We start from the raw sequence: 18,113 nt of genomic DNA, 5'->3' as shown, positions 1-18,113 counted from the left end.
TGTTAAGAAATATCAAGCAGTTTTTTTTATTCTATAAGTATTATATATATTATATACTTACCATAAATACTATACTTAAACAAGCTACATTTGTAACCATTTTATTTTTTATGATTTATGTATAATAACAATTTTAAATACACCATTTCAATCTTTACTGATGTTATCAAATTTAGATGAGTTTCCAACACCTACAGATCAATTTTAGATTGGGATCGAAGCGAAAAATATATTGGTTTTGCAATGATTTAGTTTTTTTTATCAGACATCACGACTGCAAAGTGGAACAATACATTTGCCATATCTTCAAAATTTATGAAGTCCTTGGTAAAAAATATAATCTTATTGGAACTTTTGGAGACAAAAATATGAAATTCTTAGTAATAATTGGGAACACCAGATTATTTACGCTACACCATTTTTTCGACAAAATCGATTCAATGTTTTTTGTTATGTTTAATTCAGAAACTTATAAATATTTATTAAAACTTTTATTTTTCCGCAATAAATTATAATATAATTTTTTATACGTCATAATGATATTATTTTTGAAAAATTTTGCTTATTTTCTATATTCGTATTTTATTTATTTATTTACATTTTAAATTGTTGTCTTTTTAAGCTTTTTTTTATCTATTTTTATACGATTTTCGTTTTTTGTTAAAAAACTTAAAATTGATTTATGGTTAGTTTTTAGTATAACAGTTAAAAAGAATAAAAATACCTAGCCACATTTTTTAGCGATTGAAGTTCAAAAGTTGAAAAAAAATGATCGATTTTAGTTATTCTGTCGTAATCAAAAAATATTAACTGTAGAAACTTGAAAATTTCACTGTTACGTATGTAATTGAATAATATGATTATATTCTATATTCTATACCATTTTTAAAATATTTAGACTAAAATATATTTATACCACTCAACTCTTAAGTTATTCTACAATCTATAGTATGTCGGTATTGACTTAAAAGCTAATAAAGACAGTTTTTTTGCAAAAATTAGTTCAGAATACTAAATTATAAAAATAAAAATAACATAATTTAATATTTATGTCTAATATATAACATATTAACTGCAGTCTTTAAAAATAGATCCTGATCGATCTATTTCTTTCACTCAAAATTACTTTTTTGTATATAATGATTTAAACATCTAAATTCATAAATTTAACACACCCGTTATCTACACAGATATTATTATGTGGAACACTAAAAACTTACCTTACAACAAAAGGTGAGCTTCCCAGTTTTTCTATAAATTTAGAGTTTTAGTGTACGGCGCAACGCGTAGGCAAAAGTGGTACATTACTATATATATTTTACTACTGTTGTGGATTGCCAAAATTAACTTTATGACATAAATAATTTTATGTTACAAATCAGTGGAACTGTAAGAAGTTTTAAGAACTTCTGTTTTTAAATAACCTTATAAAAAGTCTGATTGTATCAAAACATTCGAAACTAGCTGCAGGGTATTCAATAAATAATAGGTATATAATCCTTAACTAACTGAAGGGAGTTGTAGCATAAAATATTCATCAGTAACTACGGATATAGTTACAAGTCCCTTGTGTTTTAATGTTGATTTTTATTATTTTAATAATTATTTGTAATATTCAGTCATTTCGAAAAGTTCTAAAATTAATATAAATTAAGAGAATAGTTAATTTAAGAGAATGGAAAAAATGTTTTAACATCTGCTCAGATCACTTAATAAAATACAGAGTATAATCTTGCTGTGGGGTATTTGAGTGCATCCACCGGGTAATACATTTTTTATAAAATAAATTAATTTAGTCCAGTTAATTTTATAAAAAATAAATAAACCATTTTGATTTGGCCACTGAAAGACTAAGCAAAATAAACACTAAAACAGTAATATTAAAATATTATATATTTCATGTTATAATCATAGTTATTGGAAAAAATAAAAATTGTAAATATTTGTAGTTATTTATGTTTGTAAAAATATGTCCGTTCAAAACATAGTAATAGGTGTTTTTTTTTAATTTAATCGAAATTTACACTTAACGGATATTAATTAAAAATACAGCGTACTGCCGCTAGGTAGGTGTCGCTATAGTGTATACACAACGGTTTTATATTATATTTTACTCATACACTGTACAAATATACATTATGTGTATAATATATATATAAAAAAAAAAAAATGGTACGTTTATAATGTTTAAAAATTGTGGTTTTTAGATGAGCGCGTAACCGAGCCAGTACACTAACGAAAAAGTATAGGTATACATAATAAAAACGATATACACCATATTATATAGGTATATATAGCCACATGATACAGCTACCTAAAATCCGTGTAATACAATATTATTATATACAATCCCATCGTGTACCACACCGTATTATAAGTCGTTAGTTGTACAACGATCCACGACGATCTGTCGTAATGTAATACATGCGCATATGTGTAGGTATATATACCGTAATACACATAATAATATGATATAGTATATTATTATTAATAGCCCTGCATTTACCGAGGTTACGTACAGGGTGAGTTGCTGTGGTGAAAACCTCGTGGTGTGATGCATATACTGCAGTGCACCTTTACACATTTACACCTTTACACATTACACCTACCTATGCACACTATCACAATATATTATATCGATTATACTATTAATTGTTATGCATTAATATCCGCAGTAGGTATACAACATATTAGTTGCATCTGGTTCGGAGAACTTCGCGCGGTACGTCTCACCCTGTACAGCCGACTGACAATATAAAGGACGAAGGACGATGTATAATATAATTTAGTAGGTATTTCGCGTGTACAGAGATAATATTATAAATGTCTATACTACACACTACCTAATAATATATACTGTATACCTAAGCAATAAACTCTCGTGTCGGGTTCCTATATCCTCACTATATCCTGTCCTACATAAATCCGTCCGCAACCACCTCACCCCAGACACGAAAACAAAAAAAAAAAAAAAAAAACCATCGCCTGCGCCTGAACAATGATTAGTGACGGTACTGGGCCGAAAACTAAAACAATACCGCAACGGACGTCCGATATAAAAAAAAAATAGAATGCGATAGGGAGAGTGAGATAGAGGGAGAGAAAAAGGACGTTTAGACAAAAAAAAAAAAAAAAAAAACGGTTGTCGTTTGTCGATTGTGCCTCGACGACCCGGCCGCGGCGCATGCGCACCGCGCACACGCAAAATAAACCGCGCAGCGAAAGTTTATGACGAACTATATATATGCGTGTGGTGGGTATAGTTCGTCAATTCCGCGCAAATGTTCATAACTGCCTCGCCTCCGACGTCGCTACCGCCGAGACACGTACACACGACGTTTAAAGACGAAACAAACTGCAAACATATTATTTATTATTACTCGCGTGAACATCACGGGTGTGCTGCATATACGTACGCTTTATGAAACGTCGTCACTCGTCATCGTTGACGATAATTTATCAAAACGCGCGGTCCACGAACTACAGTCTGTATCTGTCTCCATTGCACGCGCGTTTCCGATGCAGTGGTTCCCAAACACGTGTTTTTCTCATGGCGCATTATTATAAATTATAATATATAGTGACTAAAAGTTGTGGCCCAATTTTATAAATATAAACTTCTCTGCAGATTTTTAACACCAACAAGTACTTGTTTAACGTCAGACTGTACGAAGAAAACAAATTCCCCCATATGCATCCCTGCAAACTATTATAACACTAATGTGGTACAAAAGATTTATAACTAACTATTCTCGTTAGAATATTTAAATAGAAATTAGTATTATTATTATTATTATTAATATTAGGCATGTTTTCTACAGCTATTCCTGAGGGCTTTAATTAGAAAAGTTTCGTTTTTCCGACACACGCAAATGTACCTTTACATATACCTATCGAAAAACACTAATAGGTGTGTTTCAGACAATGTGTCACTTTATCTCTTCTACCCGTTTCAATTCGAATTGTTTCTAAACGTAATTACTCTGTTCGACAGGAAATCGTTCTATTATTTTAACAGCGGTATTTCCATTAGCTAGAGTCTAGATTCCAGACTAATATAGGTACATAATAATATTAATATACACCGGAAGCCCGGGTAGTATCTCAATATTTTGTTGAAAAACCACGAGTACCAGCTATACTTTGTAGCGTGTGTTTCACAAATAACAAAAAAAAAACCCCTATTAACGCGAGAAAGGTGTCATCATATAGGTCTTTTTGAACAAACATTTAGTGAAGTCCGGATGAATGTGGTTGACTTTGTAATTGTAGCTACTGGAAATAATAAAATCAATCAGGTATAGCTTCTATTGATTGTCGAACAACACACGCCTAATAATAATTAAATTCATTCGTTCATTTTTATTCCGTACAAATTCGAAATTTGATTTAATTTTGTACCTACCTTTTCCCGGCCTATCTCAATTTGTTTAGTTACTGATATTAAGTGCATGCACGACGTACCTTTGAATATAGCGAAAATACATCACGGCGTCCCGAAATCGAAGATAATTTCGGGGCCGTGGGCATGGGCGGGAGAGATTGTTTGGGGGTTCAACTCCCCTCCCCCCACCCAACCTTATTTCCCAATGAGGAAATCATGTGCTTAAATGTATTCATTATATTATAATACGTAATTATTTTTATAACCCCTCCACATATACTAAATCCCTGTGTACGAAACTGTATATAATACCTACCTATATAATAGTAATTTCTTTATCGGTTGGGGTGAAGTATAATAATATAACATGATGATATGCATAAAGGAAAACAGTAAAAACCTGGTGATGTCGGTGGAGCTATATCGCGGGGCCGTTATTCCCGGCCCTATATATGGGGATGAAGCGCAACTCGATATATAGTTTCACCATGAGCGATACGGGCGACGAACCGAGCGGCTAATATGCGCTGTGCTATAATATAGCATGTGAAATAAAGAGCCGCCGCCGGTCGTGTAACTAATATATTCACGGTCCAACGGTTTCGAACCGAGCCTGCTGGCTACTACAGCGATTGGCGTGGTTAACCCACACACACCCACAACACATGCACACAATATTATTATATACCCACCCACACACCCCGACGCCACTGCGCTCGTAACATAATACAGATCCCGCTCGGGTTATCTTAAGTGAATATAAATATATATGCAACGTACACACACACTCGGCGGCACACCCGTTTCGCCCTCTTCCCGTCGCGTGATATACTCCTCTTGCAATCGTGTGTCGTCGTAGGCCGTGTGCGCCAATATTATATACACATCGAGTTTTATACATATTATATAGGTACTATATACATCCCGATTGTTTCTCGTGTTGGAATTTCAACCAGGTTGTACATAATATACAATTACACACACGCACGCACACACACACACACTACCTCAGCTTATATATATACGCATCGGTTTATTAAACATCCGCGCGCCATTACCTCGTAAACTTTAAATTGGAAAATCACCCAGAGAACACGGGCGACCGGCCGACACATTATAATATGCATACCTATATATATACTACGTGAGTGTGTACGATTTAATATATTATTTTACTTACCTCGCTGAGGCACATTATGTACCGCTGCGGCAACATGATCCACGAGGAGTTCTACCACGAGGCTCACTTGCAAATAGTTTTGCGTCACTTACATACCACACAACGTACTGATGTAATATATTATTAGTAAGTGAATATATATATATATGTATATAAGACACTATGTTCGTCGTAAAATACGGGCTACAAACACTATGTGTGATGTACATTTTTGATTAAACTAAGAAATTATTTTCAGAATTACTTGAACTTATTGAAAATGTTTTCGAAAAAGTCTAATACGTACGTCTCTCAACTGCAGTCTAAACGTATAAATAACGAATACAGTATGTTTACTCGAATTTTTGAATAACATACACATTTAGGTAAATATTCATATCCTTATTACATCAGCATACCTAACAACTAGCCCCAAAAATTTTCAGCCACTTTCCTTTTTGGTGAAGTTTTTCAAATTTCGACTATGAAAATATAGCTAAATAACTTTATTATTGTTAAAATAATTATGTTAACAAATTTTGTACATCTCAATTTTTGAAATCATGAAAATATTATAATATAGATCGAACTAATTGCGCTTAAAAAAAAAAATCTCCTTTATAGGTATGGATAGTGGATACTTAGTTAAACGAACTTAACATATTTTATCAACTACCATAATTTTTTTTTTTTACTATTATAAAGTGTTTCTGACATAAAAGGTCATCAAACTTATTGATAAAATAATAAAAAATTTAACATTTGAATTGGTAAGCGTAATTAATTACAATATTTACAACAAATTACAGTAATTTACATTGATAAATACATATATAATGGTACAAGATAAAGATTAGTTAATTAATCTAGGTGTAGTATTTTCCTTTTTTTTTTATTGATATATTATTGGTGTTGAGAAAAGGCAAATATTGTTATGAATAATACCTATTTATCTTGTAATTGACTTAAACAATGACATACTTACAACCAAAATAAGTAAGCTAGGTAATTCCTTTTATTATATTTTCTAATAAATGATTATAGTATTCTGACGATTTATATTTTGTCCGACAAATAAAACAGATAAATAATTGTATACCTAATTATATTCATAATGTATGCAAACTCGTCGCAAGACGTTTTCCGCCACAAAGTGAACATTTTAATGCCTCGCATCTTTACCAATATTTTTTATTTGATTTTGTCACCTTTAATTTCTTTAAAATCGTATGCCGCCCTAAAGCAACGTTTGACTTGCTTGAGCCTTACAGCGACGGGTCTGAATCAGGCTGAATATATGATAATAGTTTCAGCAGATAATAATATATTAGAAGAAAATTATGTATAATCACAGACTTACGACTGGCGTCCAAAGACTGAAGTCGCTTATTAAATTATAGTTATATGCCATTGTATACTTTTTTGGCAATGAACCACTGGTCTCCCGATCATTTGACAACCATCTATATTATAAATCATCCGTTTTCACTGCAATGTTAGTGTTATACGCTTATACTATTATATTATTACTTTTATTATTGTATATTATATGTTTATTTATGATGTTAATTATGCTAATAGTTTTTTTATATTTTTTTATTATGACATTTGCAATTAATATCAAATAAAATATAAGCAATGTTGTAGTAGGTAATCATGTTTTGATAAAATTGAATATTATTCATAGGTAATATAGGTACTTAGGTATAAAATTGAAGATCCTCAACGAGAAATATATTAATTATTTTTAAAACGTTTCATTCTTGTATTTGATAAGAATATGAAGCATTTTATTATGTTAAATAATAATGAATTTGTATGTGAAAATAATTTTAAATATTTTGTCATTGAACGCAATAAGTATGCAATATGCATTGTATTTTTTTGAATCTAATATAGTATGTTTACCTTTATGACTACCTATTATCGTAGGTAATTGAAAACATAAATCATGTTTTATTCAAATTACCTGCATACTATTCTTTTGTTGCTATTCTTATTATTTATTAATTAATCGGTGAAAACTTAAATTTGTTGTATTGTGCTTAAAATTTATTAAAATTTGTTATCATTTAAAAATTGAGAGCAAGAGAAAGATAATATAAAAAATATTGTTTTTATCGTTTTTACAAAAGTAATGCCTAGTTTAACTTTTTTTAAATATAATAGAACATTTTTAATCTGTAGCTTGCTTTTAATAAGCAAATATGAAGAATAAAATAAAAAATAAATATATATATGATAATAATGGAGAATAATTTACATTATGACATGGTATGAGGATAAAAGTAGTCCAATGACAGAACCCTCAGTTTAACACTTAAATAATAAATAATAATATTATGAAAAATTTATAAATAATAATAAGTATTACAGACTACAGTACATTTATTCAGAAGTAATATTAATTACAATTTATAAAATACAATAGGTATAAAATCGCTAAGCGTATAATCGTAGTTTAAGCAAAGTTTAAAAATTTGAAGCAAAACTAAATCTACGTGTAGATTATTTATACACAAATTTAAATTCAACTATTAATATGTAGGTAATATATATTATAAATGTATAATTTTATCATTATTAGTTATTTGTTCAAAATGATATGTTTAAAATTTGATAGCCTTAAATCATTATAATATTTTTATATTTTGTATTTATAGGTACTATTTATATTAATATAAGTTATAATTAATCAATAATTAAAATTTATTTAATGTCATAATCTTTTTACTTTGTAAGATAATAATATTAATATTTATTTTTTTAATAATTCGGAAAAATTAAATTCAGGTATTTTTGATAGTGTATTCATTCAAACGTCAATCATGTGTATATTATGAAATGGAAAGCGAGAAGTGAATAACAAACTTCGCTCTCCATTCTACATATTTTTTTTTGTCGTAAGCAAACTGTCATTTCCAACAGGCGCGTTTCATAAGCTTTTAATTAAAATGAAGTAATATATATATATATATGTATATATTGTGTTTTTTTGTCATATAATTAATTATCTATTTAGTAGTAAATTAAAGGGATCACAATTTTGCACACATCATAAAAAAAAAATTACCACTAAAAAGTGAAGACATACCTATAATAGGTCGACACCCTTTATTTTATACGTATCTAATATAGATAATCGGTATATCCCCGTAATGAAACACGCCCAAATTGTGACCTACCATATTTATGATACCTACGTTCGATTTATTTGTATATATAGTTATTTTTTGGTATTATTATAATCCATGTATAAGACTATTCAGCAAACTTCCGATAAAATTTAGTTTATATATGATTTGATAGAATTCTGTATTTATAAAACTTAAATTCCTATTAAAAATATGAGTACAATGATTCTATAATTCAGATTTTTTTTTTTAATATTTCACTTTAAATTGTTGTATAAGTACCTAAACAACTTAAAAGACAAATGATGATAAATTATTTATTTTCCTATTTTCCTTGTATGTCATATTGAAAGCTTAAATTGTAAAACAATTAATGGTAATCACAGTGGCGGCGCCAAGGGGGGGGGCAATGTGGGGCTAGTGTCCTACCCAAATTTGGTTTAGCCCCACCTTTGCCCTACCTGTTTGAGACCAAATGAAAATTTATAATATATTTATATTACCCATCACAATATTGTGTGAAATTTCTCTTCCCCGATTAGCAATTAAACACCACATCGAGTAATATAATTTCGGAGAAGTTGCTATTCGTGGTAGTATTGTTATTTCACTGTTTAAACCACGGTCATGGCACAGATAACATTTTCATGTTATCTGTGGTCATAGTATGACTGGTATGGCCGTGGTTTAAACGAAAACGGTATCTTGATAACAGATGGAGATATACCAAAATATCGATCCCATTAATAAAAGTATTATGGAAAATCCAAATATAGAGCAATAATATACAAATTACAAATATATTTTTGCCCCACCGAAAAATTTTTTGCCCGGATCCTGCCCCCCCCCCCCAGAAATAAATGTCTAGTGCCGCCCCTGGGTAATCAACTAAGTTATTAATTGTTATTTATTTTATTGCTTTAAATTTATTTCAGATAAATTGACAGAACTGTATACAAACTAATTAATTGTTAAATTATTTTAAGTTTTGTATGTTAGTAACTCACTATGACTTCTAACATAGTTACCTTAATTTAATTAGTTCATACTATAATAATTGACTATTAAATTAGATACTCTTTTTATCGGCTGTTACAATTAATTGTATGCTTAATCTTGGTGAACTATAGTTGTATTAAAACGAATACATTTTGACGTTTTGTTACGATATTGAATTTTTAGATTTTTTAATTTAAACTTCTCGAATTTAAACACAATAATTGTCTTATTTTTAATCTTTTAATATACCTGTTTAATGATTTAAAATCAAAAAATGTAAAGTTGATCTCAAGTAGACTTAACGACAACTTTAAATATTTTTCCAGAATTATAATTGCTTCACTAGATCAATCAGTACTCCTACGTTGGAAATATAATACGTCAAAATGCCTATGTCACGCGTGTATTCGAATAAGACAGATAATCCCCACTTCCAATTCTCTTAAAACAGATTTACCGTAATTCCTATCCTATGTTTCGTTTTTCTCAGTACAGTTATTTCCGTATTTACTAATCAATAGAAACATTTTTTTGATATTCTTTTCGAACCCAAAAAAATGTTTTCTAATAAAACTAGTAAAATAATCACGATAAGTTACTTTTCTATATATTCTAAATCTAAAAACAAATAAAAACGTACTTACGTTAATGTTTTCTTCGCGTAGTATGTAACCCAATTTATTTAAATGCGTGGGTAATTTTTTATCAATTTGGTATACTTATAAATTCAATTTAAAAAGGATTTTAATTTTGTTCAAACACTTAACTAATTTTTACCTATTTTTCCTATAATTACTAAGTTATGCTTATTTTTAAATAATAATATATATATATATATATATATATATATATATATATATATAAGAATGTACCAACAAATGTTTTATATATTTTAAGCAGTTAAATTATTTGATAGTATTTATTTTTCATTTAAATTTTAAATTATATTAAAAATTTAAAACCAGTTCTAATAATAGTTTTAATTAATTATTAATTTTAAACTGAAAATATTTTTTTACAGAGAAAAAAAAATTCATTACAAAACCAATTTTTCCTTTTAATTAATTTCAAAAAATAAATGTTGGGCCTTAACGAGAAAACTCGTATGTTATGTTCATTTATAAACACAATATTTTACTTTGTTTTATTTTTTCAATCACGTTATTATTTTTATTACTTTTTTTTTCTCGATAACATTTATTTTAAATTTAATATTAACAAGTTTTTTTCTTTTCGATACATTTTCTTTAAGCTATAATGCCTATACTCATATAAATATCCATAAACATTAAACATATAGCTATTCTAACATTATCGGCCTGGTATATTGAATGTTATTTCATTATTATAGATAGATTGTAGGCAAATAATTATAATATATAATCTATAATATCATGGCTATGTTTAGGGATGGTTGCAACAGGGGGCTATCCTGGGTGACTGGTTTTGAAGAGGCAGGTAATATTATTTTTAATTTTCATTACTTTAATCCACTTATAACTTCATTCGCTTATTTCCGACTTTAAATATTATATTTTTATCAGTCAGCCGTGTTAACACCGGAAGTGTTCTAATCTCCGCCATCAATTATGAAGATAATAATTATTAAAGAATTTTTAATCCACAATCCAGAGAGAAACCCGTAATTTAATAATAACCCTAACTTTTATTATTAAAATTGTTTTTTGATACCAATTCACTTTCCTTTTTTATAATAATAATTTGGCGGCTTTTTGGCCACTAGGTAGATTCCTTATTTGAGCCCAGCTTGTAACTATATTTCTATATTTACTGAAATGTAAAAGTTCCATAAATATAAACTGGCTCTAGATCGTATTATAGTTCCACAGTTATATTTTGATAATGGAACTCATTGTAATTAGATAAAATTATAATGTATTTATTTTGTGACTGTGTACTCATCGGTGCACCTAGATATTTGAACAAGGGCCGAGTGCTTAAGCTTCAGGTTTTTTATGTGACTTAATAAGACCTAACTTTTTTTACAATTTCTTGGGGTGTTAATTTTGACTTAGGGGGTGAAAAGAACCCAAAGCACCACCACCCCTAGTTGCGACTATGTGTAAACAACAGTTTTCTGGATAGAATAAAGTGATCAAAAAGATTCATAAAATAGTTCTTGAGAACGTTTATCTGATAGAAATTAAACAGCAGTGGACAGTGGTAGTGGACAGTGGTACATTGGTGACAATCATTGCCATATATTTATCATCAATATTATAACTAATTAGGTAATTTGTTTCACTTAGTGTATATTATTATTTTTTTTTTTTTAACGCAATAATTGAAAAATTAATCATAACTTTTATCATCGCTTTAAAACAAATCATAAAAGGTACCGAAGTTAGTGAAATATGAAAATTGTTCAACAGTATCAACGGAAAGGCCAGTGCTGTTTAGTCCTTTTATCTTTTAATTAAATTATTTAAAATCAATTTTTTTTTAATTGCTCAAATATTGAATACTATAAATATTGATACTGTTGAATCAATAATATAACTACTTTATATTTTTATAACCGTATTATTATATATCCGTATAATATGGTTATAAAACAAATATAATTAACTTCAACAAATTAATATAAAAAAAATAGTTCACATTTAATTTATATGACATCGTTGTGTCATTTATGTTCAAAATGTTGTTTGATTAATGTTAACATAATTGTAACTGTTAATATATGTTACGCAGTCGTAATCATACAACGTTGTCTATTCTTTAGGTGGTATCTGGTACTGAATTATTAATATATCAGTGTCAGATTTTAGCCAAACAAAGTAATCAGTTCGCTAAAGAGTAAACGTGAGTGAGTATTTATTTGAAATGCAGTCCACAACCAAAACATCATATTATACATTTACGAATCTTGATAATCTATATTAAGCTGAGAAACCAATGATATTCCAATTAACTTTACCAATGACCTATTGTAATGATATAAATGATGCATTACCCCGAAAAATTACTATGTCATTGACAATTATTTACAACTGCATTAACTTGTCATACGATATATATATATATATATATATAAATCAAATGGTGTACCATAAAGAATATTGGCAATTTTTTGAAATTATAACTATGAGATTAAATATTAAACATGCGACATATGGCTTTATGAAGGAATGTGACACAAAATTAATTTATGTATATATTATATGACATAAAAGATGATCGAAAAATTAATAACGTACATCTATATTGAAAAAAATATTTGTTCTATATCATGATACAATACAAACTTATAAATAATTTAATGCTTTGATTTATAATTTCCCGTTCAAGATTTTATAAATATTCAATTTGTTAGTCCAATTTCTAACTTTATATATATATATATATATTTATTACAAAATAACTATGCAATGAAAAAGAATACTTTTAATGGATAAAAATATAAATGAATACAAGCACCTAAAGATAATCTACAATATACGTTGTATAAAGTTTTAAGAAGATCGAATTTTTTTAAATTTACTTAAAAAAAATAATAAGCTATTATCAAATCGATAATCTAGTGAAACTTTAAAACACGTTCTTACAAAAGATTCACTCGCACAGATTATTTTAAAGACTTGAAATACTGAAGAATTATGTAACTAAATCCATAAATCTTCTCTCTATTTTATCTGTTCAAATAAATAGTTAACTAAAATTAAATTACAATAAAAAGGGTGCGTTAGAGTTTTCAACATAAAAATCGTTAAAACAAACTATACTTATATGATCAGTAATATTGAAAAAATTTAAAATAAATATATAAATACTTATTAATAATTAAACCTCATGTACAATGTATTCATATTGTATCTAACATAATGTATGGACAGTGGACACTACTAACATAATATTGCACATTCAAAATTAAATACAAATAGATTGAAAAATAAAAACCTAATGTTTTATTAATACATTTTTTTTTTTTTTTTTTTTATTATTTGAAATGTTTTGAAAAATATTTAAGATACATCTTAATTTTAAACTTAAAATAAATAATTATAAAATATTTTAAGCTTTTCTAAGAACTTATTTTTTCATGAGCTTGTATCAGAACATTTTATCCTTTAATACTATTAGGTAGGTACATAATTACCTTAATACATTAATTAGGGTGTTGAAATTATAATTAATTTTAAATGTGACTACTTTATAATTTATAACTATTAACATGAAGCCCATGATTTCAATATACTTGATTATTAAGTAATTTTTAATTATAGTTATGACATACTACCTATAGGTACTATTGAGTAAATTGAGTTGATTTTTTTCAAAGGAAATTAGATATATTTACACAGTTATTATTTATATTTCACTTACTTTTAGGTATTGTTGTTTAAATATCAAATAATTTATGAAGAATCATTATAAATAATTATTGATAATGCATTTATATTAAACACTCACTACATTTTAAACACTAAAATGTATATATTTATTTATACAGATATGGTGACATGGTACCAGAAACAATAGCTGGGAAAATTGTCGGTGGAGTGTGTTCACTAAGCGGAGTGCTTGTTATTGCACTGCCTGTACCAGTAATTGTCTCTAATTTCAGTCGCATTTACCATCAAAATCAACGAGCAGATAAAAGAAAAGCTCAAAGAGTAAGTTTTATTTTTCTTATATAAATTAAAATCTAAATAAATATGAAATATAATCATTACTATTCATTGACTGTTATAAGCTATAATTTTATGAATAATTCATGATGTAATACAAAATTGTATTAAGAAATCTTTTTAAAAGTTTATGGAATATTAGGTGCATCCAAATGAAATAAAAGTTTAAAGTGGATATGACTTAACATTTTGGTTAAAAGTTATAAAGGCTTATAACTTATAAGCTACATATACTTTAAAATTCTTTAAAATTGAAATGGTTTTCTTAAACATAAAAATATAAGTATATCGTATATGGAGTTAATGATAAAAAGTAAAACTGATGTGTTTGTATGTAATTAGCGCACAATAATGTAGTGGTTTATAGATATTATTCTGATATAGGTTCTTTCCATACTTATTGAATTCTAACCAGAGACGTATTTAGAGGTAAGAGGGGGTTACCATTAATCTGAACATTAATTTTAGTAGAGATTTAGGGACGAAACCATCACTGTCCACAAACTTCAATTATTATCGTCCGTCGTAATTATTCTTCAATAAAGACACATGAACGAATATCATACCGCATTTTTATGTAAAATTAAGATTTATTAATTTTTATTTTTGTTATCACAGTTGATAAAGTATTATAATATTTTTTATATTGTCGCAGATAATAAATACCTAATTATTTTATTTCAATAAATTGTGATATAGTTAATACGGCGCTACTGCTCTAACACTCGAAAATGAAATTATCTATATTTAAATTTATGAACATAATTCATTGCCACTTAGTCATTTTACATTTTTAAAATTTTTTTTATTAATTAAATAAATAGATAAATAGGTTATTATGTAATATATAGTAGGTGTCGTAAACGATATTCTATATAGGTAATTCAGTATTTGTTTGATTTTCAATATTTTTTAGCAATCTACTAAACAGACCAAACAGATTTGCTACCAACCATTGGTCACTACAACAAACATGTCAATTTTCCAGCAAATTACATGTCATTAATTCAAAATTTAACGCTTAATTGGACACCATACTAGTGATCTTAAATTAATTTAACACAAATTCTTGATTACATGTGAAATACCACATAATTATATTTTAGGGTGATAAACAATTAACGATATTGAAAACTTATTTGTATCAATCACGCAAATTAATGAATGTACCTAGTAGGTTGATAATTATGACGTTTCATAAGGGCCCGGATATTGTTATAGGATATTGACTGAAAATCAGTTATTAAGGGTGTCGGTGCCGATTTTTCCCATTTCCCACGATTCTATTAAATTTTAAAACTATATTTAATATTTTAGTTGCTATATGTCTTAATCGTAATACTTTTCCACTAATCTACTGCCCGATGCCTAATTAAAGAAATTGATTTTGACGTAGTTAAATATTATTTTAAACAAAAATAACCGAAACGAAGACAACGATTTTAGTTATTTTCGATATATTTTGAAAACATTATTTTTAGGTATACTTAAAACTTTTTAAGTATATTACACTATTTTATAGACTTAATGACACTTTAAAATACATTGATTTTGGCAAACCTTAATTCAACATCCTATATTACTAATAGTAAAATAGATTATTTTAATAACAATAATATTATGAAATATATTTAGTAATATACGATATACAGACGATATAGAATCTTTTCTCTAAATCATTTATCATATTATAATTTTATCATTAAATTCAGATTTAGCACAATAAAAATTAGTACTTAGGTACTATACATTTCCACAACATTGTACACTTGAAAACTCAACACAAACTCTCCCTACTTCAAAACGACAAACTACTTTTCTCTTCTTTTTTTTTAATAAAAAATGGTTTGATCACTATTTAACTATTTACTTAGCAATCTACAATTTACAATAAATAAGATTTTTTTTAAATTGTTTAATTATACACAGTTTATGTTTGATAATCCAACTCGTATTGTATTAGGTTGAACAAAAAAACTTTCACATCTATAGATTTGTAACAGATTGAATAAAACATTTGAAAAAAAAACATCTATAGATATAATAGATACAACTAAAAAGCAAACACCTTAATCTTAAAAGAAAAAAATATTTCATTTTAGGCGCAACTGGATCGTTCCTTTTCATTCTATCGTTTATTGTATCTGTATTTTAATTTTTAACCATAAAATATTTTTTAATTAAGCAATCTTTTAACTATTAATTAATATTAATAAAGTTAGTGTATTACCTAATACTTTCTTATAAATTATTTCCGAATATTTTTTAATTTTTTTTGGCACCCTAAAAATAATCGTCAGAAAATAATTTAATATTATACAATATTATACATTCATACAATTAGTTTTGTTGAGGTTCGTAGTTTATAGCGAAATGTTGTTGTATTTATTGTAGTATTGGACATAAATGGATATAATCTTTTATACGGACAATAGTATATATATATTAAAATTAAAGAAAAATTAAACAGATTTGAGTACCTACCTGGCTTCTAAAAAATTAGTCATAGACAACAATTCAAAAAATTCACTTTTTATTTCCATAACTTCCTAAATTGGAACATTATTTTATGACAAAGAAATCTAAAAATTTCAGAAGTATGTGTATGAAATGTTGAGTGTTTGTAAGTTCTTGCGAACTTTTTGTTCAACAATTTTCGATCTAAATAATTGTCAGCGGTTCATTTTATAAAGGGATGGTGGAGATAATAGAGACAGAAAGTGCAATAAGTTTTCGTGTGGCGTCAAAACTCTAAATACGTCATTGATTCTATATAATTTAAAAAGATCGAAATATTCTCTAGAAGTCTAGACAAATATAAATTCAAATTTATATTAAACAACTTGTTAATATGAGCACATATTGATTTTTTTCTACCCAGATATTATAAATACGGTCAATTATAAACTTTGAAAAGTACAAAGACAGTACAAGTATATATATATATATACCGTTTATATAACAAAATGTAGCTGAATATATATATATATATATTCTGCATTTGACAATGATTATTAAAAATAATAAGTGAGTGGGGAAAGATGTTAGTTCAAGTGTTCATTATATTACATATTATTACATTTTCGAAGAAAACATATTTACTTATAAGTTATAAGCTATTTTTTATTTGAATCCCAAAAAGTAATTGTGCGTGGATCCTTATTAAATTTGAGAATAAATAGATTCACTATAATAAATACCGAGGTTTTTCGAGTGATTTGAAAAAACTTATAATGGAAATGTCTATACACAGTGTAAATACATAATTTAAATCGAATGATATGATGGTATGACGCATTCAATATTTAACGCATTTTTACTTACGACAAAACTACTACATAAAAAAATAACATAAAACCAATTGCTATTTTTCTCCCTCGTTCAAAATTTAAAATTATTCTTTGTATAGAAATGCTTTGGTTTTTTTTTTAATTTTCAATTCGAACCGTTATTTACTGATGATTTAGTTTTATCTAAAAAAATAATGTCTGAACTCAGGCAGTATAAACACAGACAAACAGTTGTATAATGTATTAATGTATAGGTATCCTAAATTAACAACCAGGACTCGGATTTTATGGCATTAAAAATTACTGAAATATGCGCTTTAATATGACCTTAAAAATCTTAAAATAAGCGCTATAAGATGCTCTAAAAACATGGAAAATATAAAAAAAGAAAATGTATTCTATATCCACAATTTAAAAAAACATACTAATCTACAAAAATTCATATTTGGAGTCCTTGATGCATAAAATAAATGTATAGGTCACTCTGCTATTTTT

General features: G+C 27.2%; 1 protein-coding gene across 4 annotated transcripts in view; it reads left to right on the top strand.

The window, feature by feature from the left end:
• Window positions 1-18,113, top strand: part of Shal (Potassium voltage-gated channel protein Shal) — a 69,940-nt gene that overhangs the window by 32,323 nt on the left and 19,504 nt on the right. For all 4 annotated transcript variants that reach the window (XM_089216011.1, XM_089216005.1, XM_089215996.1 and 1 more), the window contains exon 2: window positions 14,151-14,313. In XM_089216011.1, coding sequence (XP_089072137.1) covers window positions 14,151-14,313 — 163 coding nt within the window. The remainder of the gene's footprint in view (window positions 1-14,150; window positions 14,314-18,113) is intronic.

This window comes from Diuraphis noxia, unplaced genomic scaffold (genome assembly GCF_037042655.1).
Source record: "Diuraphis noxia isolate RWA-SAM2 unplaced genomic scaffold, SU_Dnox_SAM2 contig0001, whole genome shotgun sequence".
Classification (NCBI taxonomy): domain Eukaryota; kingdom Metazoa; phylum Arthropoda; class Insecta; order Hemiptera; family Aphididae; genus Diuraphis; species Diuraphis noxia.
This window is presented reverse-complemented; position numbering and strand designations above follow the sequence as displayed.